Below are 27225 nucleotides of genomic sequence, written 5' to 3'. Positions count from 1 at the left end.
ATTTTAATTTAAGTGGCAGAGCTAAGATTTCCTATGGCAAAATTATCTCAACTATTCTAAGTCAAGCAAAAATTCCTAACACTCATGGTTAAGTTACTCTACCATATTTCTATTTAAGTTATACCTCCAGGCGTAGTTTTAAATAACATGTATCTATTGGCTTTACAGTCTACCATTTTATGTACTACAGTTATAATTTGAAAACATAAAGTAAGTATGCAACCCATTAACTTAAAACCACTTTAAAGTTTATTTTACAGCACTTTTATTGAGACATCATGTAACTACTGACCAGGACTGTTTACAAATGTGATGCTTGGCCTTTGAGACAATTAAAAATCTTTTAAGTACTAAAATTTTACATCATGATTTGTTTAACTTAAGAAGTGTTATGATGCTGAAAACTAATAGGAGAAGGAAATCTAGAGCAAAAATATAATGATTTCCCCCCCAAAAATATATTACTCCCTTACATCAAAGGGAAGGAGGGAAGAAGTAAAGAAGAGAAGAAGAAAGAGAAAAGGGACAAGAAGAAAAAGAAAAAGGTAAGAAAGGCAAGAAAAATACTTTTTTTCCCATTTAAAAAGGAGGGAAACTCTGAGGTCTCAGCAAATAATGCAATCAACTGAGTCAGTTTATAGTAAGGCATCTTCTTTACATATTATTGAATCCCATCATGCCTTTCATATTGCCAGCAGCACCCTGTTGAAACTGCCTCATCATTGACTGTAGTCCTGCCATACCACCTAGAATGAGCAGAGCAAAAACAGAAAAGTATTAAGCAGAACTTATGTATTACTTTTGCATAATAAGCATATTAACTTCTAAAAAATACTGGGTTCTGAGTGCAATCTAGTCATTAACCTTAAAGAACATACCAATTAAAAATCTATATTATCACCAGTATCCTCATCTGTAAAAGGGAATGAATAACCTACACCATGGAGTTGGTGTGACAAATAAATAAGAATAAAAAGATCTTAAAACTATCTGTCACACAGTAGGAAAGAAAGAAATCTAAAAAAAAAATTTTCTGGGAAGGGCAAGAGTCTTGTAAATTGTATTAAATTAGGTAAAAAGTAATCAATGGGGATATTTCAGAGGACTTACAGGAAGAAAAGAATTCACCATTTATTGGAGGTCTACTATATGCCCAGGACTGTACTGCACATTTACATATACATTAGCACATTTAATAGTCACTTTCCTGATGAGATAGTATCTGTAAACTTACAGAAAAAAAAGGTGAGGTTCAGAAAGGTTCAAGAACTCTTCATAGGTTACATTATAAAAGTGGAACTGGGATTCAAAATACTTATATAATTTCAAAATCCCATCATTGAAAATATCCAGATTTCAAAAAAAAAAAGTCACTAGACACCTAAAACTCAGAGCTAGAGCTCAGTAGCTATGAATGTCAGTATTACCTCACACAGCAACTGACAAAAAAGCTGAAAGAGAGTTTAGACTTCAATTAGAGATATGAATGAAGTGGATCTGGTTAGGACTAGGCAAATCAGGCCAAAGGTTAAAGGACGATATTGACTGTGTTTTAAAACTTCAACTTCTGTGTGAGATCAAGGGAAGAGATGTTTATTTCATGCAGGATCTATATTTTCTGCAGCACACTAACTGGTATAGTCAGTTTATTCAAACATCATAATTACATGGAACTTTGAATAGGAAGGGAGATCTGGAAGGTTTGTACAGGTTAGTGTGAAATCCAAGTACATCCCAAAGTAATTTAGGCAGAGAATAAAAATATATTTGCAGGACTCCCCTAAAGAACTGGGAAAAAATGCGGAAATGTTGGACTTCCCCACCTGGGTTATTACTGACAGTCTCACAAACACTGAGGACTAACAATTTAGTAGGATGAGCCCTTAATCTCGGGGCTTGCCCCTACATGAGGCTTGTTGCTGCAAAGGAGAGGCTAAGCCTACTTATAACTGTGCCTAAGAGAGTCTCCCCCAGAGAACCTCTTTGCTGCCAAGATGTGGCCCTCTCTCTCTCTCTAAGCCCATGTGGCAGGTGAACTCACTGCCCTCCCCACTACGTGGGACATGACTCCCAGGGGTGTAAATCTCCCTGGCAACGTGGGACATGATTCCCAGGGATGAACCTGAACCCAGCATCTGGGATTGAGAAAATCTTCTTGACCAAACGGAGGAAGCGAAATGAAACAAAGTTTCAGTGGCTGAAAAATTTCAAATGGAGTCAAGAGGTCACTCTGGAGGGCCTTCTTATGCGCTATACAGATATCCCTTTTTAGTTTTTAGTGTATTGGAATAGCTAGACGGAAATACCTGAAACTGTTGAACTGCAACCCAGTAGCCTTGATTCTTGAAGATGATGGCATAACGTAGCTTATATGGTGTGACTGTGTAATTATGCAAACCTCATGGCTCCACTCCCTTTATCTAGTGTATGGACAGATGAGTAGAAAAATGGGGACAAAAACTAAATGAAAAATAGGGTGGGATGGGGGGGATGGAATGTTTTAGGTGTTCTTTTTTACCTTTATTTTTTATTTTTATTTTTTGGAGTAAGGAAAATGTTCAAATATTGATTCTGGTGATGAACGTACAACTAATGATGGTATTGTGAATAACTGATTGTATACTGTGGATGACTGTTGGGTTTGTCAACATATCTCAATAAAATTATTTTTTTAAGAAAGAGTCACTAGAATAAGTATTAATAAAGAGGATTAAATAGCTTGCTCAAAAATCAAACAGCATAAAAATGAATAAAATCTAACCTTACACAGTGCTATTACAACCATTCAACTTAAGATTCAGATGGCCATTTCCCTCGAAATACACATCTTTGGAACAGATTTTCATAATATCACAATACAGGGTTTGTGATTTAAACTCAACCCTTATAAATCAAACTGTATATTAGCAGCTGGTAACCAATCTGTATTTACCCATGTGATGGAGAACTCGTGGATCCATCATTTTGGCCATTTGTTGATTCAATTTTGCCATCTGAGACTGGCTCACATTCTTAGACATGTCACCACCTGAAAAAGAAAAAAAATGTTTGAGTAATAAAGAATGTAAAACAATCAGGTTGTCATAGACAGTTTGACAATTGAGAAAATACAAAGAAAATCACAGTGACTAATACAATTATTTCTATTTCTACATTTTCTCTTCTAGTCTTTTTCTCAATTGAATAAATATTTTTGAGGAAGAACAAGATAAATTCTATCTTAGACAATTAAGGAACATTTAAGGGACTTTCTTAGGGGCTAAGAGTTTTGTTTTTACTTTTATTTATGCTTGTGAATAATCCACTATAAGCAAAACTGTATCCAGTGGTTATTAATTTGAAGAGAGAGTGGATTGCTAAGTGAATATGAATACCCAGGAACTTGAATATTTGTATATATCTAAGAAGCTATTAAAAGATAATGAAAAACTTCAGACAACAGAAAAACAATGCAAATCATTTCTCAGTTAATATTCACACATTTAGTCAAAAATCCACAGTGAAATGGACAGCCAATGAAAGAGAAGCATTCTGGGCAGAAACAGTTAAGAGCATCCTGTGAGATTAGCTGTGCTCTTAAGAGACAAGAAGCAAAAGCAATCATCAAGCAACAGTGTATGGGTAGAGCTTTCAGCAAAACTGCTTGATTTATTTCAAAGGAGAATTAACTATGCTACTTTCTCAGAAAAACATAATTAAAACGAAAATCAAAGCTACTGCTGGTTGTCTTTTCAAAGCTGGCTCATGTGAGTAAATTATGTGAATTAAGAACTATGAATGAAAGAGAAAATATATTTTTATAAGGCATTTGATAAAAACTGTGGAAAAAAATTCACAATTAGTAAAGCTGTTGAAGATGTGAATCCATGTTCATCAGTGATTTGTCCTAAAAGTTTGTTTCTGAGGATTTAAAACTTCTAACATATAATAAGAATCTGGTGGAAAGAATGTGTACCATATTCACTTTCCATTTCAAGTTGGTTGTGGGTTAATTAACAAACTGATGCAAAGATAAGATCTGACTGATGGATTTGCAGCGGTTTTACCAAGAATAGCCAGGGTCATTTGGGAAATCGATGTAATATATTTACTAATCACTACCTGAAATAGCATGTGATGTTGGAAGTTATAACTAATTTTAAACATGTTTCTCTAACTAACTTTTCTCCCCTGTTATGAAAGAAAAATAATTTATAGCAAACAAGGAAAAAAAGATGAGTCAAAGACAAAAGATGATATTTTAAAAATCTGTAAAAACTCATCCTTTTAAAAAACCTATTCAGTGATATTGTTCATATTTGGACATTCTTAATCAACCTTTTTTGAAATAATAAATTCACTTTAATACTCGTTGACATTATGGAAAATTTTTCACAATTTTTTAAAAAGGACTGGATAGTTGGCAATTGAATAGCTCTTTGGAAAAACGAAGTTATCTTCTTACCTCACACACAGTTCACATCAAAACAAATTCCAGATGTAAAAGAAATAAAACACAAAAATAAAGTTAAAAAAAAGAGTAGAAGAAAATATAGTCACTATTGTGGTATAAGAATGGGGACGGCTTTTATGTGCATAAAAGAACCCATAAAGGCAAAGATGGATAGACTTGGCGACTTTAAAAATGAAAACTTCTGTTCATTAAAAACTATAAACAAATATAAAAGGCAAATAAAAAACAGAGAAAACATAATTGTGGAAAGAAATCCAGGATTTTAAAGTTATTACAAAGAAATAAGGAGAAAAAGTGGAACAAATGGACAAGGAACATCAAGAGGTAATTCACAAAAGAAATTAAAACCACTAAATATATGAAGAAATGTTAAACTTAATAGTAATTTAAAAAAACTATTGAAAAAATATTTGACCGTTAAATTGGATATGACGATGAATTATTACAAAATTTATTCAGTATCTACTATGTTTCTGATCTAAACAGAAAAAAAATCCCTGGCCCCATGGAATACCATACAGAAAGTGAAACTCTCACCGCATTAATAACAAGAATAATTCTGGGTAACTCATCTGAAGGATAATCTAGAAGTATGTAGGAAATCCTTAAAAATGGTCATTCCTGGTAGGAACTTATCCTAATGGAATGACAGTAGTCATAAAAACAAATGCACATGAATGTTTCTCATCATATCAATTATAGTATCTCTAAACTAGAATCAAGACTAAATGTTTGACAAAAAGGCATGAAGCTAAACAAAGATACATTCATAACTTGAATACTGTTTAGTGGTTTAAAAAAGTATATTTTGAAGACTATTTGACAATACGGAAAAATAGTCATTACACATCAGACAAAAACAGAAGTCACATCAAACGTTATTTGCAATAGGACCCATGGTATTCTTTGGGAAGTAAAGGCAATAGGTAAAACTTTATTATACCTTCCTATACTCTCAAAATTTTAGGCATATATATGTTACATGTTCATAAAAATAAAGTCAGTAAGTTGGACTTTTCCCACAATACAAATGCCTAATAGCTTGAATCTCAAAACAGGTAACTCACAGACCATGTTATAAATTCTAAAAGTACTTGAATGTAACGAAATTTAGCAATGAATTTTCCAATGTTGGCAGTACTCTCTGGCTTTAATTTTCAGTTTCTCAACTTCCTTCTTTCCTTTCAGCATGATAACTAATGATTTCTTACCTTTGAAAAGTCCTTTGATACCACCCATCTTTTTTACCATCTGTGCAAATTTGGTATATTGTGTCAAAAGTTCTTGAACATCTCTCGTTGAAACACCTGATCCTCGTGCTACTCTTTGGATTCTTCCTGGTTGCTTACTAAAAACCTTGGCACCATCTGTACTGTCAAGTTCTGCAGGCAAGGATCAATTGTTTTCACTTACATACAATTAATATTCATCATCAAAGCAGTTAAATGCACCTAGGCAATATATAACTACACAGAGTCTAGCTGATATGTTTTTGTAAAAAATAACTTTTTTCTTTTTACATTTTGAAATATTCTAAACATACAGAAAAATAAACAATTAGATAATAGTCAAACCACCACACAGATTCAACAAATGTTATAATTTGCCACATTTGCTACTGATTTCTAAAACTTAAATATGGAATATAACAGATATAATATTCATAAGCTATAAAAACAATAAAACTAGCTACAAGTAGTTGCCCTAGAGTTTAACAGAATATCCTGAGAATCTTTGAAACTTCATGCATCCCTTCCAGAGCTCATATCCAATCACCACACACCCCCATCCCCACCCCCGCCACCAGAGATATATGGTGCTTTTCAAAAAACAGCAGAACTCACCTTACTTCTACCTTAAATGACTAGCCACCTTTTAAATAATAAATTAAGGATACATAAACAAAGAAAAGTAGGTAGGTTCTATCTAACATCTAAATGTTAAATTTCCTGTAATCAAGTAATTACTATTACAATTTTTATCCTTTCTGTAGCATACAAAGAATGAACTAATTCTCTCCAGTGTTTTGATAATTCTTAGATTATGAACTACATTTTTCCTGGCTTTAGCTGCATACAATCTCAGAGATGGAATGAACTTTAGTCAATACTTCCATTTTGTCAATATTCTCTCCTTAACATACTCCAATAAGTGGTCATCTAGCCTTGCTCTTAACATCCCCAGCAGAGATAAATCATTATCTACTAAGGCAGTCTATGCCACTGTGATACAGCTGTCATTGTGGTAAATATCTTCACAGAGAAAATTGAATCTATTTGCCTAGATCTCGCTTTGCAAGGTATGCAAAATAAGGCTTTCAAACTTTTGATAGCCAACATGTCTCCCATGAATTTTCTTTGGGTGACACATAACCAACTCCTTTGACTACTTCTCTTATGCAATGGCCTAGAACCCTATTTATCACCCTAATTTCCTAAATACACTTTCTAATTTGTCTGTATCCCCCTAAGGACATTGTACAGAATGATTACCAATACAGCGCAAACTAAAATCAAATTATCTCATAATAAAGTTATAGTCAATTAAAACCTCTTAAATCTGTTTCAAAAATGCTGCTTTCCATCTCTATTATAAAATATTTAGGAAAAATGGATCACATTCCCTCTAGGGACTCAAATCAAGTGAGAAAAAACAGATTAACAACAGCACATTATGCCAAGCAATACGGTAAGAGTTAAGCAAAAAGCAGGAGAGGACTGAAGAAAAAATGGAAGTCAGAAAAAGGCTTCATGCTGGTGGTTTCCCTCTAGCTGAGAAGTCCTGAAGGACAAGTATGAGTTAATAAAGAAGAGAAAGGGGCAAGGGACACTCTAGGAAGCAGAACATGTATTCCTAGAATAAATGAAAAAGGTTTTGTGTGGAAGAAACAGACCATGGGTGGAAGCTCAGAGGTTTAAGAAGTTGCAAAGGAAGGTAAGGACAAGATTATAATAAGACTTGTATGCCATGCCTAGTGCTTGGAATTCATCATGAAGACGATAAAGAGCCATTAAGCCACAATTTTGACCCCCGAATTTGTACGTTTAGAAAGACCATTCTGACGGTACTGAGGAAGAAAGACTGAAAAAAAGAGTGACAAAAACAAAAAGGATAAATGGGCTACTGTAGCAATCCAGCTAAGAAATGATGAGAGTCTGAACTAATATAGGGAATCAGGGAATGCAGAGACAAAGAGAAGAGGACAGATGTGAGAAATAATTAGAAAGTAGAACTCAGTAAATTTAGGGTGGCACTAAGGTTTCTGCATTCTACTTGAAATGATAAAGTATTGATACTAATAGACTGTGATAAGTATGCAGGTATATTGTAATCCCTAGAGCAACCACTGAGAAACTATTCAAAGAGATATACTCCAAAATACTATAGGTAAATTAAAATGGAATACTAAATAGTGTTCAGGTAACCATAGCAAAGCAGAAAAGGGAAACAGGGAACAAACAGAAAACAAATAATAAATGGAAGAACTAAATCCTAACCTATCAATAACATACCAATCAAAAAAGGGAGACTGTCAGAGTGGATTTAAAGAAAAAAACACAACAAAACATGATCCAACTATTCGTTATCAACAAGAAATGTACTTCAAACATAATGACATACGTAGGTTAAAAATAGGAAAGAAAAAAATATACCATGCCAACACTATTTAAAGGAAAGTTGGAATGGCTCTATTAATAGTGGACAAAGTGGACCAGAGGCAAAAAGGGACATTACAAAATCAAAAAAGAGTCAATTCAAAAAGACCTAATATTCCTAAATGTGTATGCACCCAACAAAACAGCTTCAAAGTATATGAAGAAGGAGAGAACTGTGAGAAGACGGTGGAGTAGGAAACTCTAGGAATCAGTCTGTCTACCAGAACTGGCAGTAACTGTCTGAATCAACTATTTTGAAACTCTAGAGTCTAGTGAATCACTGTGCAGCATCCAAGGAAGAGCTGAAGAAGCCAGTAAATGGTGAATTTCACCACCATCTGTTCAGTGGCTACCATCCTCTATCCCCCAACTGTATGGCATGCAGCAGTGGGGACTGCCTCTGGGCTCCTGGCACACCTTGCTGGTGAACTATAAGGACCTAGTCTTCCAAAATACCAAGAAGTGTCGTCTGATGCTGATCACAGCTTTTGATCAGCTGCTACTGCAGATCAGATCACATCACTGGGCCTACCCTAAGGTGGCTATTCTTCCAACCGTCCTCAGGGAATAGCAGGGAAAGAGTCAGTCAGTATCCTTTTTTTTTTTTTTTCCTTTTTTCTTTTCATTTTCTGTTTGGGAAAAGAATCAGTTTGGAAAAGTAACAAATTGATGGCTCCGGCACTCAACAACAACAAAAATCCTAGCAATCACAGAAGAGCAATCTATAACTAGATTTCCAGAGTTAGAACAAGATATTACTCAGAATGTCCAAATTCTCAACAAAAAGTTACAAAAGACACAAAGAAACAGTAAAGCATGGTCTGTTTACAGGAGAAAAAGAATTTTCCAGAAATCATCTGTGAGGAAGCTCATACATTAGAAACTCATACATTAGTCAAAAACTGTTTCATGAGCTCCAGGCCTTCATAGTAACCTTAGTTTCCTAATCTCCAAAAGGCACTGTCCATTAAGAGATGTGAGGACTAAATGGATTAATATATGTAAAATGCTTAAGATGGTGCCTGGCACAGATTAAATACTGTAGACATGTCCACAATTATACATGCAAAAAGTCTGCAGTGGTGAAGATAAAGAAATGAGAAAGGCACAATCTTCTGGGGGTTACTATCAAGGTATGGAGCTCATAAAACATGGAGAGACTACAAAAAATAAGCAACTATCAGTCAGGTAGTAGATAAAGCACAAAAGTGGATGAATCATTCAAGGAAGATGAGGAGAATGACAAGAAAAACTGGCTGAGAATAGAATCCTGGAGCATACAGTCATTTAAGGGGTGGGCAGGAAGCAAATGAGACTGAGGAGGAGTAACAGGAAAGTTAAGGGTAAAACCAAGGAGACTGGTATAATGGAAACCGGGGAAAAAGGTGATTAACAACATCTAATGTTATAGAAGTCAAGGGAAATAAAAAGTAGCCACTAGAGTAGACCACTAGGAGTTTATGATCTATTTCAGAGTAATAGTGGCTCTTACCTCTTAAAGGTAAGTTAGCCAAAAGCGGAGGGAATCAATGCCAAAAGCCTGTCTTTTCTTTGTAAATGAGGTCCAAGAGGTCAATTTGGGCAAGTGGTAGAGGCCTAAAAAGGGTAATAAAGGTTTGGCATATGTACTGGGTAGACTAGTAAGAGTGCTTAAAAACTGGGAAAAAAATAAGAGAGTCATAGGATTAAAACACTAATGGGCTGAAAACCAGGTAGAAGACCTGGAAGTACAAGAGGTAGTGATAATACAGGATTACAGAGATAGAAAGACTGAATCTTTAGGGTTTCACAGCAAAAGAGATTTATAAATATTACTTACACTGTCCTTTGATTACAGACGTCCAGAGCAAATTAAAGCTCTGAGGAGACTCAAAATAAATAAACTTATTTTAAACAAACCCAGGCGTTCTCCCAAATTGAGTTGACCACAGAATCTCCCTTTTAAGTTATTTCCATCAAAACCACGGAGAAATGGTGTTTTTTCCATGGAACTCACTGAAAATATATTAGACATTTCTCTCAACCAATAATTATAACTCTTTGAGTAAGAGCTTTCAAGCCACAACAAATCTACCTAACAAAAATCTTTCAGCCATAATTTTTCTCCATCTTGTCCATAAGAACAGTACGAAACCCTCAGTTTCCTGATAGTCAGAACATTGTTCTCCTGAGTAATCCAACATCTTACCTTGATCATTCATACTATCCATTATCGTCATTAATTTCTTTAGCCTTGCCATCGACTCCTGTTCATTTCCTTTGCTCATAAAATCTGTTCCAAAACCAGGGATCATCCCCTAAAACAGGCATATATAAAGAAAACAAATAACAATTTAAGATTAATTGTTCAAAATATCCACATTTAACACTAGCTTTAATCTTGACATTATCTTAAAATATCAATTTTTACACAAATATCAAAAACAATTGAAGCAAGTACATCTATTCTTAGAAATTTTAATGAAAAACAAGAACAAAAAAGTAGAAATAAACAGTTTAAGGTAACTAACCAAGATCTGACTGAAGGGGCCCATTTTCATGATGTTTTGAAATTGTTCATACATGTCTCGTAACGTAAACTGACCTGTAATACAATTCAGATGATTCAGATATATTAGAGAATTTACATTTCCATTCAATAAAACTAATCTTTTCCTTATCATGGGTTCACGATGAAGCAAATTTCTAAGATATCCAATTAATACATGTTCACTGGCAGTAACTATGTGCAAGATCTTAGAACGAATGCTGTGGAGAATAATGAATACATAGACAGATCTTACCAAGGGAAGAGAAGATGGACACATACAAATATACAAGAAATCTGAAAACAAGGCAGATGAACTAGAATGACTAGAATGACTAAAATTTAAAAGTTGACAATACCAACTAAAATAGGATGTGGACCAACTAAAACGCTTATATACTGCCTGTGAGAATGTAAAATGGCAAACCTTCTTTAGAAGTAAATAAACAGATTAGAAGAGTGTGTTCTAATTTACTTTAACCTGTTTTCTTTCAAGGATCTCAATGAAGGCCTCAGTTTTAGCCTTAAGGCAATTTGATTTCAAGAAAGAAAATAAAAATACTTAATTCTATAACTGCTCAGATGTCTAAGATTTAAAATGATTTGTACATAAATCATATGAAATCATAAATATTTGAAGAACTGACTTTAACAATACATATTACCATTTCAAACAAATTAATAGTAGCTTCATCCAAAAGAAATCAAGAGAAGACACCTGAGATACATGCTTTTTTTTGCCACTCACATACCGTGTTTCAACTTCTCTATAAGGGCTTCATTGTCATCCAACTTCAACTCGTTGACTTTATCTATCAGTCCTTCAATGTCACCCATGCCTATGAGACCCACAGAAGAATTAACAACTAATAGTAAATTCTGCTTTTTGTTACAAAAAACACATTCACATACATAATAACCCTACGAGGTAGACAGGGCATGTATTCTTTACACTTTACAGAGGAGAAAAGTGAAGTTAGAGAGGTGTTGTAGCACCAAATAAGTGACAAAGCATCGACTCCAGCACAGGTCTTAATTCCAAATCCCATGCTCTCTAACTATACAATCCTAACACATTTCAAATATTTTTCTAGCATTAATACTGCTACTACTACCACCACATATTTCCGTATTATGCTCTAAAATTCTTTCCAACGAACTCTTCATTTGCTATTTCATTTTACCACTCTAACCATAGGAAGCAGACAACTATCATCCCTATTCACAGATGAGGAAGATAAATCATAGAAGGAAATGATTTTCCCAAACTAGTTGGTGAATAGGCAGGATTAAAATCCTAATCTGACATAAAGATCCATCTTGGATCTTGCCTATTTCTTGGCAGGTTTTTTTTTTTAACTATGTCTTCTAAATTTATTGAAAAATGATTTTTATGACTCAGCTTTCAAAATTTATCCAGTTGATAAGTGAGAATTGGAAACATATGCACTTCACACTTATGGGACCACTGAGATGGAGCCCTCCATTCCATCATCCTGAGCTTCTCTGGGTAATAATGTCTCTGCCATACAGGCTCCAGGGATTTAGTTTTGGCAGTTTTGCTGTATCCCCACCACTGTACATACCAAGAAGTTTGCTGATGAAAGGCTGTGTTTTGAAAGGTTCAAAGTCATCAATATGTTCCCCTGTACCAATAAAAATGATTGGACTTTTTGTGGCAGCAACTCTACACAGAAAAGAAAACATAACCTCAAAAAAGAAAATTTCCAGCAGATTTTCAGCACTAATTATACAAAGGTACATAGCTCAAGTTTCTTTTCACCAGTTAAAATAGAAGTAAATCAGAGAGACTCTCAAATTCTGTTCCTATATAAACTTCTTTCATAGATCATATTAGGTTCATTATTATCATATATTTTAAATTATCAATAAGAAAGCCATAAATACAGCGTATAACACCAAGATATAAAATGACAGCATCAATGACACTTACGCACTGAGAGCACCACCTCCTTTTGCATGGCCATCAAGTTTTGTCACTATTACTGAAGCTACGTCTACTTTATCTTTAAAAGCCTTAGCTTGGGCTTCACAAGCCTGACCAATGGAGGCATCCATCACATAAACAATGTTATCAGGTTGCTAGAAGGTTTAAATAAAAAAGATACATATTTTTACTGATCTTAAACAGATTTCATCATTTGACATTATAGAACAATATTTACTATAAATAATTATTCTTTCAATCAATAAATATTTGTTCAAGGAATCCTATGTATAAAGTACTGTATAGGTACTAGAGAAGAAGAGGTAATTAAGAAAATTCCTGCCCTCATGGAACCCAGATTCTAGTCAGAAGAGACAATAAACAGGCAAATAAACATTTCAAATGTATAGCTATTAAAATGGGATAGAGAAGATCAGATTTTTAAGTGTGGGAGGCTTCATTAGGTAGAGTAATCAGGGAAGGCATCTCTAGAGGTAATATTTAAGCTAAGGCCTGAGTAAAGAAGAAACAGCTGTTGAAAGACCTGCAGGTAGGGCACTGTTAGCAAAGGGAATAGCAAAAGCAAATCAGAGAAAGAAGGTAAAAGAGCATGCACTGAAACCAAAAGGAATAAAATGAATAAGGCTACTGCCCTTAGATCTGGTCAACCAGGTACAGCTAAAAAGAAACTGATCATTAATCAGTAACCAAAGAATAACTGCCAATACCCCAATGGCAGAACATGGCTTCCTAATATATACTACAGAAACTTATAAAATGTTTCTTCTCCCCAAGATATTTCCATCACAATTTTAAACAAGAGACACTAAATAATGATTAAAATTTTTTAGACGCTTCATTTGGAAAAACTTTCAAATTCCATCTAAAGTAAATGTTTCCAATTTCATTTAAATAATTTACACAGGGGAAACTAAAGAAACATTAAAGGTTAATCCATAATTTTTGGTTATACTAATTTTTCTTATAAATACAAATAAGATAATTAAGTCAGAAAGGAAATTTTTTTTGGTACTTACTCATGAAAATTTCATATGTAATGAAAACCAAAAATGATCAAAAGATTAAGCTCCTATCACACATATACAGGTGCCCAAAACGAAAATAAACTACTTGAAATCTGCCCTATAGGCATGGAATAATTTATATTGATCATAAACTCAACTAGGGTTTATAATTAAATTAATTAAAGTATAACCGTGTTACACTGAAAGCCACTTACTATAGCATTGGCAACTTGAAGCATTTCTTCAAACAAAGAGTCTTCTTGTTTATGGCGGCCACTTGTATCAACAATAATTATTTCAAAATTTTCATTTTTGAACTTTTCTACTCCTTCAGAGGCAATGATAACTGGATCCATTTCTGTATAGCTATTTAACATGGACAAATGAGTTAACAACAATTAAAAGAGCAAAACTTCCAAATAATATGAATTTGGAAATCTTCAGCCTACCTTTAATCTACTCTGAAAAAGCCAAATGATCACAATTTCAACTTAGAAGAATAAAATCTCCTAAACGATAAAAATAATCTACTTCTAAAGCAGCATGAATCAGTATCCAATTTTTCAATTAAAAACACTGCACAATTTTGCTGCATGTCTTTTGTAAATGAGTTTTGTTTCCATCCATTTTTTTTACATCTTTAATAAAAGAACTGATATTACTTGGTATTTTAGAATGCTTTTCTGCTTAATATCTGTGCTGCTTTGTATATATTATGTTCCTCAGAAAAAGCCATATTCTTTATTGCAATCTTGTGGGGGCAGATTGATTAATCTTTTTATTAGAGTGTGACCTCTTGTTTCAATATTTCCATGGAGATTTGACCCCACCCATTCAGGGTAGGCCTTGATTAGTTTACTGGAGTCCTTTAAAGAGAGCTCTCGCAGAGAGAGGAAAATACCCTGGGATATGCTAAGCCAAGGCCCAGATGCTACTGACACTTCCAGATGCATGGAAACATTTAGACATGCTAGCCCAGAGTTTTTTCCAGAGAAGCTAAGAGAGAAAAGCCCAGAGACATTTTGGAGAAAGTTATTCTGAACCCAGAACCCTGGAGCAAAGGATCAAGCAGACGCCGGCCACCTGACTTCCCAGCTGACACAAGTGTTCCGGACGCCAACGGCCTTTCTTCAGTGAAGGCACCCTCCTGATGCCTTTGTTTGGATACTTTTATGGCCTTAGAACTGTAAATTTGTGACCTAATAAATCCCCTTTATAAAAGCCAATCCATTTCTGGTATTTTGCATAACAGCAGCATTAGCAAACTGGAACAACACCCTTTTATAAACATTTTATAACACCCTTAGATATTCTTGTAAAACATAACTTTTAGACTAAACACTATTCCATCAAATGGCGATACTATCACTTCTTGAACAAATGCCCTCTTAGTGGACATTTAAGGGTTTTCCAATTTGGGGGGCATTAAAATATAGTCAATATAATAATATATAATCATTATATGTTTCTTTCAAATTGTGTTATGCTATACTCCTTCAAGTTGACAATGGTATGATTATTAAGGCTTTTTCCTTTTAAAAGCAAAATGTCCTCCCTAGAAGTTTAATCTCATTCCTATTTCACTGATTTTCACAATCCCTGACAAAAACCTGTCAACCCGAGAATCAAGAAAAGAGACCATATTTTAATAGGCATTGTTTTTAAGTATTAACTACTTTTTATACACAGCAGCACTGTCAAATGAAAAGACATGTTAAAAAATGTTGTTACCCCAAATTAACAACAAAAAATCAGGTAGGAATATACTTAATAAGAATATGTATGAGACTTAAATGACAAAAATTACTTAAGCATGAATTTTTTAAACAAAGAGACAAAGGTTCCAAAATGGACAGACGGAAGTATAACAAGCAGCCCTGTATCTACCATGCAAAAGGATTAAAACATATTCCAGATTCGTAAATTGAACATTAGAAATATACCTCAAATCCTTCCCCAGTCCCATTCTCTTCCTCCCTTCCAGAGGTAACCATGATCATTAATACTGTATGCCACATATACAGTATTTTTCTAAAGTTTACATGAGCAAAAGAAAGATTATTCAATAAATGGTATCGACAACACTTGTTAAAAATTAATATTCTGATATTTAACAGCAATACCTTACTAGTACCACACCAATACTAGGGGGTAAATAATTGGGGAGGATAGGGGATATGAGGTGTTTTGGGTCTTCTTTTATGTGTCACTGTGTATATCTGTTATTCTTCTGTAATGGTGAAGCTAAGCCTACTTATAAAAACACATAAGAGTCAACCCTAGAGAATCTCTTTTGTTGCCCAGATGTGGTCTCTGTCTCTAAGTCAAATTCTGCAAATAAACTCATTACCCTCCCCCCCTACACAGGACATGACTTTCAGGGATACAAGTCACCCTGGCGATGTGGGACATGGATTCTGGGAATAAGCTTGGCCCTGCCATCATGGGATTGATAATGCCTTCTGGACCAAAAAGGGAAGAAAAATGTAACAAAATAAGGTTTCAGTGGCTAAGAAATTTCAAATAGAGTCAAGAGGTCATTCTGGAGGTTACTCTTATGCAAGCTTCAGCCAGATATTACAAATTCCCATAGTATGTCAAGCCCCAACCAACAGCATTCCTGAAAACCCTAAAGAAAACCCACGGCTTTATCTGAAGACTCTATAAAACTTTTACTTATTAAGTCTATTTTCTAGAAACTTAAAACCTCCAGATTGTTCCTATGCCAGGTAAACCCTGAAAAGTAGAGGTTCTCTCGCAGAACATCAACCAGTGGCATTCCCCTACCCCATGTCGACACTGCTTCTCAACATAAAGAAGTTAGAATGTTCATTCCCCAAATATCCCTGAAGACTGAGAAAATGATCAAATGAGAGAGACGAGTTGGAACAGAGAAGTTAGGATTTAACAAATGATTATGACTACTGAATCATTATATAGATATTTCTTTTTAGTTTCCAGGGCATTAGAACAGCCAGAAGGAAATACCCAAAATTGTGGAACTGTAATCCATACTATACTTTGAAATTTGCTCTATAACTACCTATTAAACTGTATTTTGAAATTATCACTTTTCTTTATGTATACTTCCCAATAAAAAATACTTAACAACTAAAAAAAAATTAATGCTATGGCTTCGGCCAATACTGTAATATCAACTAAATTACAAATTATATCATTTGCAAATTGTGAGACCTCTAGTATCATAATATGTTTATTATCCCCTGATTTTTACAAGTTGTCCTTAACCTAAGAAAAATTTCCTTCCATTTTTCTTTAATCTATCTGCTAGAAATTATCACAAAAATTACTGAAAGGAAAAAAGAAAAGGTAAAAAATAACGAACATGTTATAAATAAAGTTCATTACCTTTTTTGCTGATTCAAAAACTAGAAGGTAACTAACAAATCATATTCATTTTACTACCTCAAAAAAATTTTTTTGGTCAATTGATTAATTTTTTTAAACTATTTTTTTAAAACGCAATTTTATTGAGATATATATTTACACAACATAGAATCGATCCAAAGTATAGAATTAACAGCTCACAATATCATCACAGAGTTGTGCATTCCTTGCCACAATCAATTTTAGAACATTTTCATTAATCCAAAATAAAGAAAAAAAATAAAAAGTAAACAGAATACCCAAAACATCCCATAACCCTTATCTCCCCCATTATTTATATATATACATATATAAATATATATATACATATAAATTTTTTTTTTTATTAGTCATCTGTCCATACACTGGATAAAGGGACTGTCAGTCACAAGGTTTTCCTACGATAAAAGCTATACAGTTACACAACTATCATCAAGAATCAAGTCTACTGGATTACAGCTCAACAGATTCAGGTATTATCTTCTAGCTATTCTAATACACTAGAAACCAAAATGGAACATCTATATTATGCATAAGAATTACCTCCAGAATGACCTCTCGACTCCACTTGAAATATCTTAGACACTGAAACTTTGTTTCATTTCCTTTTCCCCATTTGGTCAAGGAGGCATTCTCAATCCCATGCTGCCAGGTCCAGGCTCATCCCTGGGAGTCATATCCCACATTGCCAGGGAGACTTACACTCCTGGGAATGAAGTCCCATGATTTTTTTTTTTTTTTTTTTTTTTTACTATTTTTTTAACAGTAGTTACATTTGTTACAATTGATAAAAGATTTTTAAAATAGCATTATAACTACTGTCTATAGTTTACATAGGGGTATTTTTTCCCCTTTTTGACCTATTATTTTTTTTTTCATGCTTGTCTTGATTTTATTAGTCATCTACCCATACACTGGTAAAGGGGGTGTCAATCCCAAGGTTCTTAAAATCACAGAGTCATAAGATGAAAGCTATGTAGTTTTACAATAATCATGAAAGATCAAGGCTACTGGATTACAGTTCAACAACTGCAGGTATTTCCTTATAGCTATTCCAATATAGTAGCAACTAAAAAGAAATATCCATATAATGATTCAGTAGTCATAATCATTTGCTAAATCCTAATTACTCAGTTATATCTCCTCCCTCTCATTTGATCTTTCTTTCAATCTTCAGGGATATCTGGGCAATGACTATTTTAACTTCTTTGTGCTGGAAACGGGTGTCAATCTTATGGGGTAGATACTACCTCAAATTTTATCTTCTCTAAACTTTCCTCCAGAGGGCACAATAAACTATTTACATAAACAATGTTAAGAAAAATGCTATTCTTTCAAATAAATCATTCTAGATTCAATCTAGACTCAATTCTTTTGATTAACTATGACTACCTAACAGGCTAGCAATGTCCTAAATGAAGGACAGAAATGATCAGAATTTCTACCTGAGATAACACCAGATTATAAATCATTTAAGAATGAACAAACACAAACTTTTTAAATGTACTAAAGAAATATTATGTAATTCACCAGTGTGTGTTTTATCGAGGAATACTTCAGCTAGGTCTCAAAAGAAGCAACAGGAATTCTGCCAGGCAGGATGAGAAGTACAGGCAGACATATGTACCAAACAACGTCCACTATGATCTACAGGCTAGATCAGAAGGGTCACATTATATTTTATTAATTATTTCCCCACTTTGCTCCAAAAAAGATTTAAGCTTTTAAGTATTTATTAAAATGTGACCAGATAGCATGAAATTAAAAGTTGAACAGAAAAGGTAAAACATACGTGTATTAAAATTAAAAACAGAAACCTACCTTCCATAGAATGGAATTCTTGCTTTGGTAGCATTCTGTTTTAGTTGGTCAAAAGCCCCTATGAGATAAAGAGTTAATGAATCCTCAATCTTGAAAATAAAAATGACAGAAAGCAATTTTTAAATTTCAACACATTACCTGCTCTGAATGTGTCTGCACATATCAAACAGGTCTTCCAACCTTTCCTCTGATAATAATACGCTAGCTAGGAAAGGAAGATTAAAATAAAATTATATCAATAAGTATAAACGATTATAATTTATTCTATTTATCCTTTTCATTCACATAAGGAGTAAAGTAAAACTGCTCATAATTCTCCTGAAAGTAATATTTTTAAAGATTTTTGAATATAGCAAATTTCCTAAAGAATTTAAATTCTAATTATCATACAGTCACATTCAAAGGATGTAAAATGATCAAACAGCAAATGACCAAAACAAAAAACATTAACTACTGTTAATTGAGTAAAGACAAACAATAACAATCCTCTAAGAAATCATTCTGTATTTTTCATGTTTTTAACTATAACATATTTGAGGTTTGTGAAAAAAATCTGCTGACAAAATTGAAGCACTTAGGCAATGGGGTAGTTTAATGAATTTTAAATAGGCATAAAAATTTGCAAAATGATCTGTACTATGACTCTTTTAAAAGAAATAGCATAGAAGAATAAGTATAAGGGGGAGAACCTAAGATGGTGGCTAGGTGAGAAAGGGCAAAAAAACACCTCCATGAAAAATACTAGATAAAAACCAGAAAGTGACCCAGAACACCACTGCCAGCGATGCACCAGCCAGACAAGGTCTGCTAAATCCACAGGGAATGTGCATTTGGTGAAACCAGGAGCTTGCATTCTGAAATGAGTGAGTGAATCGGCTGAAAGTTCCGCAGCCACGCTGCGGTGTGGGGAAATGGTAGGCTGGCGTTTGGAGATGGAGTAGTTCTTTAAAAAAGCCCAGGAGTGGCTGCAGATACAACGGGGAGAGCCGCGCAGTGAAGCACGGTGGGAGTGGGCTGGGCTAATGCCTCAGTGTCTGGCGTGGAGGATACCCCTTTCCACACCCGCTGCTGATTGTCTCGAGACCAGAGGAGCAGAGGGAAGTCAAAAGGAGAAAAAAAACCACATTCCTTGCAGTTTTCTCCCCAGCAGGCGGGGGACGCTCCTGTCCAGGGCTAGACCCACAGCCCAGAGCCGTGCCAAGAAACCCAGCATGACGCGGAATCTTTCCCACAGCACTACACGCAAGCCACAATACCAGCCGTGGACAGTGGCCTTTAATACACCCATGGCTGATTGTCCCGGAGCTGGGAGGGAGGAGCTGTTAATGCATCCCATTCAACCATCTTTGAAGCAGGCTGGGAGTGCCCCTGCACAGCCCAGTGACCCAGGGCTTCCCTGGTGGGCCGGCGCGCACCAGTGACATGGCGCGGCCCTCCCTCAGCAGAGGTCCTGGAAGAACACAGCTGGGAAGGGGGAACAGCTGGGAAATCCCAGGGACGCTAGGCGAATACCAAGGACTTGTGGGTCAGTGGCAGAGACAATCGGTGGAAAGACTGAAATGAAGGCTTAGGCTCCTGCAACAGCCTTAAATCTCCGGGAACACTTGGGAGGCTTTGATTATTAAAGCTGCCCTGCCTCCCTAACCACCCAGACACACGCCCCACATTCAGGGTGGACAGCACCAGCAACACACCCAAACTTGGTGCACCAATTGGACCCCACAAGAATCAGACCCCCACACACCACAAACACAAAGTGGGGGAGAACTGACTTGAGGGGAATAGGTGACACACAGATGCCATCTGCTGGTTAGTTAGAGAAAGTGTATGCCACCAAGCTGCAGTTCCGTCAAATTAGGAATCAAGTAAAGCAAATGCCAAGAGGCCAAAGACAACAGAAAATCTTAAAGCACATGATAGAACCAGACAATACGGAGAACCCAAACCAAAAGATCAGAAGACACACAGTACTTGGCACAATTAATCAAAGAATTACAGACAGGCAACAAGAGCATGGCTCAGGATATAAAGGACATGAAGAAGAGCATGGCACAGGATATAAAGGACATAAAGAAGACCCTAGAAGAACATAAAGAAGAAATTGCAAGAGTAAATTAAAAAAATAGAAGATCTTATGCAAATAAAAGAAACTGTTGGCCAAATTAAAAAGACTCTGGACACTCATACTCATAATGCAAGATTAGAGGAAGTTGAACAACAACTCAGCCTCCTTGAGGACCACAGAACAGAAAATGAAAGAACAAAAGAAAAAACGGGAAAAAAACAAAAAAATCGAAATGGATCTCAGGGATATGACAGATAAAATAAAACATCCAAATTTAAGACTCATTGGTGTCCCAGAAGGGGAAGAGAAGGGTAAAGGTCTAGAAAGAGTATTCAAAGAAATTGTTGGGGAAAACTTCCCAAACCTTCTACACAATATAAATACACAAAGCATAAATGCCCAGTGAACTCCAAATAGAATAAATCCAAATAAACCCACTCAAAGACATATTCTGATCAGACTCTCAAATACTGAAAAAAAAGGAGCAAGTTCTGAAAGCAGCAAGAGAAAAGCAATTCACCAAATACAAAGGAAACAACATAAGACTAAGTAGTGACTACTCAGTGGCCACCATGGCGGCGAGAAGGCAGTGGCATGACATATTTAAAACTGTGAGAGAGAAAAATTTCCAACCAAGAATACTTTATCCAGCAAAACTCTCCTTCAAATTTGAGGGAGAGCTTAAATTTTTCACAGACAAACAAATGCTGAGAAATTTTGCTAATAAAAGACCTGCCCTACTTCAGATACTAAAGGGAGCCCTACCGACAGAAAAAAAAGGCTGAGGGACTTCACCACCAGTAGAACAGTCCTATAAGAAATACTAAAGGGAGTTGAGCAGGCTGAAAGGAAGGGACACTAAACAATTGACTGAAACTACGTGAAGAAATAAAGGGTACCACTGAAGATCACATGGTAAATACAAATACCAATACTACTGTATTGTTGATTTGTAACTCCACTATTTACTTCCTACAGGATCTAAAATACATAAACTGTAATGATAAATCAGTGGTTTTGGACTCAATGTAAAATATGTAATTTTTGACAAGAACTACATAAAGGTGGGGGAATGGAGGAGTAAAGGAACATAGTTTATGTGTCCCATTGAAGTTAAGTTGGTATCAAGGAAAAGCAAGATTGTTATAGACTTAAGAGGTTAAATTTAAGCCCCACGGTAAACACAAAGAAAGTATCAGAGAATATGACCATAGAGATTAAAAGTAGAGTATGGGTTACGAGAAGTGGGGGAAGGCGCAATGGGGAGTTAAGAAATGAGTGTAGGGTTTCTGTTTGGGGTGAAGGGAAATTTCCAGTAATGGATGGTGGGAAGGTGATAGCATTGCAACATTCTAAATGTGATTAATCCCACTAATGGAATGGTAGGGAGGAGTTGGAATGGGAAGATTTAGGCTGTACATATGTTTCCACAAGTGGAAAAAAAAAAAAAGTCTAAACAGATAATGACAATTAAATGCCAAGGATGATCCTGGATGGGATCTGAGGATGGAGGAGAGGAGGTTCAAAGGGACACAGTTGGGACATAAGAAAAAAAAAAGGAAATATAGAATGTAAGTTTTGTATCAAGGTTGAATTTCTTGAACTTCTTAGCTGCGTTTAATGGGATTGCATAAAAGAATGTTCTTGTTCATGGGAAATGTATATGTGAATTATATTGTTTTTTCAAGGATGTGTGCAGCTTGCTCTCATATGTTCAGAAGACAGAGCAACAGATAATGGATGATAGCGAGGGAGGAAAAGAAAGAAAGAAATGGTGGTGTGACAGGATGTTCAAGGTGGTGGACTGGGGGAGGGGGGAGGGGTACGCTGGAGTTCTTTGTATGGGGTTTGTATTGTTTTTGCAACTGTTCCCGTGAGTTTGAATTTATCTCAAAATAAAATATATTAAAAAAAAAAAAAGAAAAGAAATAGCATAGCTATATACTAGTCTACCATCCCTACAAAAAGGAATCACAAGAGACTTCATGAGACTCATAATAAAAAAATTTTAAAAAAGCTATCAAAAACATTGTAGATATACCAAGCAATGCAAAATTGTAAAGCATCAGCACCATAAAACCTGGCTTTGACATAAAAAATTCATACAAATATATTTTCTATGTGACTTTTTTTTAAAATTAAGCATAACTTACCTTTGAACATGTTGTTGTTTTACCACTTCCTTGCAATCCAACAAACATGATTACATTCTGTTTTCCTTTAGTGGGTGTCCATGCTTTAACTCCAGGATCTACAAGCTACATACCCAAAAATAAAATACAAAAATAAAACTAGGTTGACAATACTTACATTCAAAACCTCTTCCCCCACAACTTTTAAATCATAAAAATAATTTAAGGATATTTTTATATAAAAACCACCCCTAGTCCTACTTTTTAAATACAGTTCTACTATTCCCAGTTGTCCACACACAATGAAATTTAAGAATTTAAAACAATGCATTGTGACATCATAATCAAACCTATGCATATTTTAAGAGATAAGGATCTTAAAATATTTTTAGAACAAGTGTGAAATAAAATATGCAAAAATTTATGTGCAAGCCACACATGTAATTTAAAATTTTCTAGTAGCTACATTAGAAAAGTAAAAGCAGATGAAATTAATTTTAATATATTTTATTTAACCCAATATATCCAAAATACTATCATTTCAACAGTAAACAATATAAAAAATTTGTGAGATATTTTACATTCTTTGTCTCATACTAAATCTTCAAATCTGACATTTCATATTTACAGCACATCTCAATTTGCGCTAGCCACATATCAAGCGCCCAAACCACAAGTGGGTAGTGAATACTAATTGGACAGTCAAAAATATTTATCACATGTTCAAAGTGACAAATATTTATTCATTAGCAAAATTACAAATTATATTTAAAAGAATTTCTGGGTCAGTCAAAACTCCAAATGCTAAATTCTCGAATGCCAAAAAATTACTATTCTATAAAATTATTATATTTTAAAGGCTAATAAAAATAATCACCAATTTTATAACAGTTAGTGGAAAATTAAGATTCATAAATGGACAGTCCCCAAACAAACATGCATGAGGCATTCTTAAAGTTCATTAAAAATAAAATTCATTTATGAGTCGGTTGGTTGGAACTTGGAACACATAATTTCCATGCAATCATGAAGCCATAAAATAGTTAATGTCCCAGGCCAGGGTTGGTAAACTATGCGTAAATAAAGTTTTATTGAAACACAGCCATGCCCACTCATTTACTGCTTTCATACTACAATAGCAGAGGTGAGCAACTGGACAGAGACTACAAGGCCCACAATCCCAAAAATATTTACTAATGAATAAGTTTGCAGAGCCCATACCACACTATACCATAAAGGTCACAATCCTATTCTACCATAAAGGCCACAATCCATATTTTACCATATTGTACCTGAATTAAAGTCATTTGGTAGAAAGGGAAGAAAAAGAAGCATATTTCTCAGGTAAAGGATTTGCCTTAGGCAAATTCTGAAAGAGGCAAAATCAATCTTAAACATAAATTCACTCCCCTTCCCCCTAGATCCTTTCAAACACAAGATGCTGCCCTATATTCACCTCCATCTCTACATCTCACAGTGGAATCAGTCATTCAGCTATTTGGTATATGTTCCCACTATTTGGAACATATATATTTTACTGAATAATTATTTCATAAATCTACCGTTTCTTCCTCCTACCTCCTAGAGCAGCAGCTCTTAGGTTTTTGGTTTCATGACCCCTTCATATTCATAGTAGCTTGCACAGGTTAGTCACAATGTAGAATCTAAAATCACATAAACTTTCATACTCTGTTAAATTAAAATCCATTAGTCTATCTTGCACTTGAAGGAATCTTATACTCTTGCATGATTTTGTAACATTACATTAGTCATGTAAAAGATATTGATGCATGGAGTTACACAAATCTCCCATTGCTGACACATTTTACCAAACAACATCAAAAAATTCTATTTGTTAATATCACTCTGATCTCATCAGAAAAGTGTTTAGGTATTGGGACACTGTCAAACTCAGGGTGGAGATACAAGTTTCTAGCGTTCATTTGAAAGCTTCAATTTTACCACTGGCCACTGATATTGTCAGTTATTTTCCTTAAAGTTACAAGCTCACTTCACTGACTTTGGAGAAAATGTCTGCCAGATGTCCAAGACTGAATACCCACAGATTATCTGCCTGTTATTCTTTCAAGTAAAAATGATGTTTATGATGTTTTATGAAAAAATCAACTACCTCAGCTAGCCAATGATTGACGCTGGCCAATTTAATTCAATGATTTTACCACCATTGCTTATACATTAATGGTGCAAATATCAATAGACTGAAAAAGAGAAATAGCATCTTAATATTATTACAAAAACATTCTGACCATGCTTTATAAACCACTGCTCTAGACTATAAACTTCTATAAGGACTATTCTCTGTTTCAGCCCCATTTAGTATACTTACTGCTTGGAATAAAGTAGGTACTAGTACTAATAAAGCATTTGATGTTCCCAAAATGCCTATGGATGTTAACTCCTAAGAATAAAAACTTCCATTCATCTTGTGCTCACCTTACATTCTAGACGGAATGCAATCTGGAAATATGAGGAGTTCGGACATCAGACCTTGGAATGCCACTAACTAGCCAACTCACTTTTATCAATTACAAACAACTCAGAAGTGTGAACTGGATAAATTCTCTGAACTCTTTCAGGTCTGGATTTCTTTTTTTTTTTTATTAATTAGGCAAGTGAACTAAACTGAAATGACATAACCAACTGAGTTACTCATCTTTTTCAAAGGAAATAATCTGTTGGCACCAAGGGAATAAAAATATTCATAATATGTGGGGGGAAATTCTAAGGGACAACTAGTGGACATCTGTTACTCCAAGACATTTTTTTGTTAAGTTCCTTCCTTTTTTTCTACCTTTGGACCCATTTATATTTTTTAAACCTCTAAGATTTGCACCAGAATTTTCATGACAGCAGCAGCAATGTCAGTGCCAAGGTGAGGCAGGACAATGGGCTATATTTACTACTTGCAAAATAAGCTTTACAAATTCAAAATTGCTCATAATGTAAGCAAGAGCTAGGATATTTGATTTGTTCAAAGGGAACTTGTTACACAATGAACAATATAGAAAAGAATACTTGCCAAGTGTGTCTTTCTACATAAAAGTAGGACCCTCACTAGGCAATATTCGATAAACTCACAGAGAAGATAAACTCACAGAGGCCCTTACATCAAATAATCTGAGTTACTGAGGTTTTATTCTTTGCGACTCAACTTTGGCATTCTTTGCAGGAAAAGTACTGGCCTTCAAATCTGTATTCAGAATTCTGTATTAAAAAAATTCTATGATAAAAATAGGCCACTTTAGATAACAGTTAACAGTCTTTTTTTTTTCAACTTTAAAAAACGCATTTTATATATGAATGCACTTAAAAATTGCGTGCATACAAATAAGTGACATAGTCATTATTTTAATAATACCTATAAAGTATTATATCTTAGATTAACTAAGTCTAGGTAAATTAATTCTCAATATTAAAATGGCAAATCCTTTCATCTACTGTATAAATCTAGAAATTTCTCCTGTTCTCCCATTTATCTTTTTTTAATTCAATTTTATTAAGATATATTCACATACCATGCAGTCATACAAAGCATACATTCAATTGTTCACAGTACCATTATACAGTTGTGCGTTCATCAAAATTAATTTTTGAACATTTTCATTACCAAACACACAAAATAATAAGAATAAAAATTAAAGTGAAAAAGAACAATTAAAGTAAAAAAGAACACTTGGTGCCTTTCTTTTTTTTTTTTTTTTTTTTGCCCCCATTTTTCTACTCATCCATTCATACACTGGACAAAGGGGAGTGTGGTCCATATGGCTTTCCCATTCACACTGTCACCCCTCATAAGCTACACTGTTATACAATCGTCTTCAAGATTCAAGGGTTCTGGGTTGTAGTTTGATAGCTTCAGGTATTTACTGCTAGCTATTCCAATTCATTAGAAACTAAAAAGGGTTGGCTATATTGTACGTAAGGGTGCCCACCCGAGGGACCTCTCGGCTCCTTTTGGAATCTCTCTGCCACTGAAGCTTATTTCATTTCCTTTCACATCCCCCTTCTGGTCAAGAAGATGTTCTCCATCCCACGATGCCAGGTCTAGATTCCTCCCTGGGAGTCATATTCCATGTTGCCAGGGAGATTTACTCCCCTGGGAGTCAGATCCCACATGGGGGGAGGGCAGTGATTTCACTTGCCATGTTGGCTTAGCTAGAGAGAGAGGGCCACATCTGAGCAACAAAGAG

The 27225-nt window shown here is 34.8% G+C and overlaps 1 protein-coding gene across 3 annotated transcripts in view; it reads right to left on the bottom strand.

Annotated features, from left to right (window-relative positions):
• Window positions 1-226: 226 nt before the first annotated feature.
• The window catches only part of LOC119532402 (signal recognition particle 54 kDa protein), a 43378-nt gene continuing 16379 nt past the window's right edge, over window positions 227-27225 (bottom strand). For 2 of the 3 annotated variants that reach the window (XM_037834812.1, XM_037834811.1), the window contains 12 exons: window positions 23036-23140; window positions 18956-19022; window positions 18818-18875; window positions 13825-13975; window positions 12591-12739; window positions 12223-12323; window positions 11389-11475; window positions 10620-10693; window positions 10298-10406; window positions 5665-5835; window positions 2933-3028; window positions 655-746 (listed from right to left, as the gene is read on the bottom strand). In XM_037834812.1, coding sequence (XP_037690740.1) covers window positions 655-746; window positions 2933-3028; window positions 5665-5835; window positions 10298-10406; window positions 10620-10693; window positions 11389-11475; window positions 12223-12323; window positions 12591-12739; window positions 13825-13975; window positions 18818-18875; window positions 18956-19022; window positions 23036-23140 — 1260 coding nt within the window. Of the gene's footprint in view, window positions 747-2932; window positions 3029-5664; window positions 5836-10297; window positions 10407-10619; window positions 10694-11388; window positions 11476-12222; window positions 12324-12590; window positions 12740-13824; window positions 13976-18817; window positions 18876-18955; window positions 19023-23035; window positions 23141-27225 lie in introns of all 3 variants that reach the window. The other variant, XM_037834810.1, reaches the window with a different exon arrangement.

Source organism: Choloepus didactylus, chromosome 4, assembly GCF_015220235.1.
Source record: "Choloepus didactylus isolate mChoDid1 chromosome 4, mChoDid1.pri, whole genome shotgun sequence".
Lineage (NCBI taxonomy): Eukaryota > Metazoa > Chordata > Mammalia > Pilosa > Megalonychidae > Choloepus > Choloepus didactylus.
Note: the sequence above shows the minus strand (reverse complement) of the source record. Positions and strands in the feature narration are given on the sequence as shown.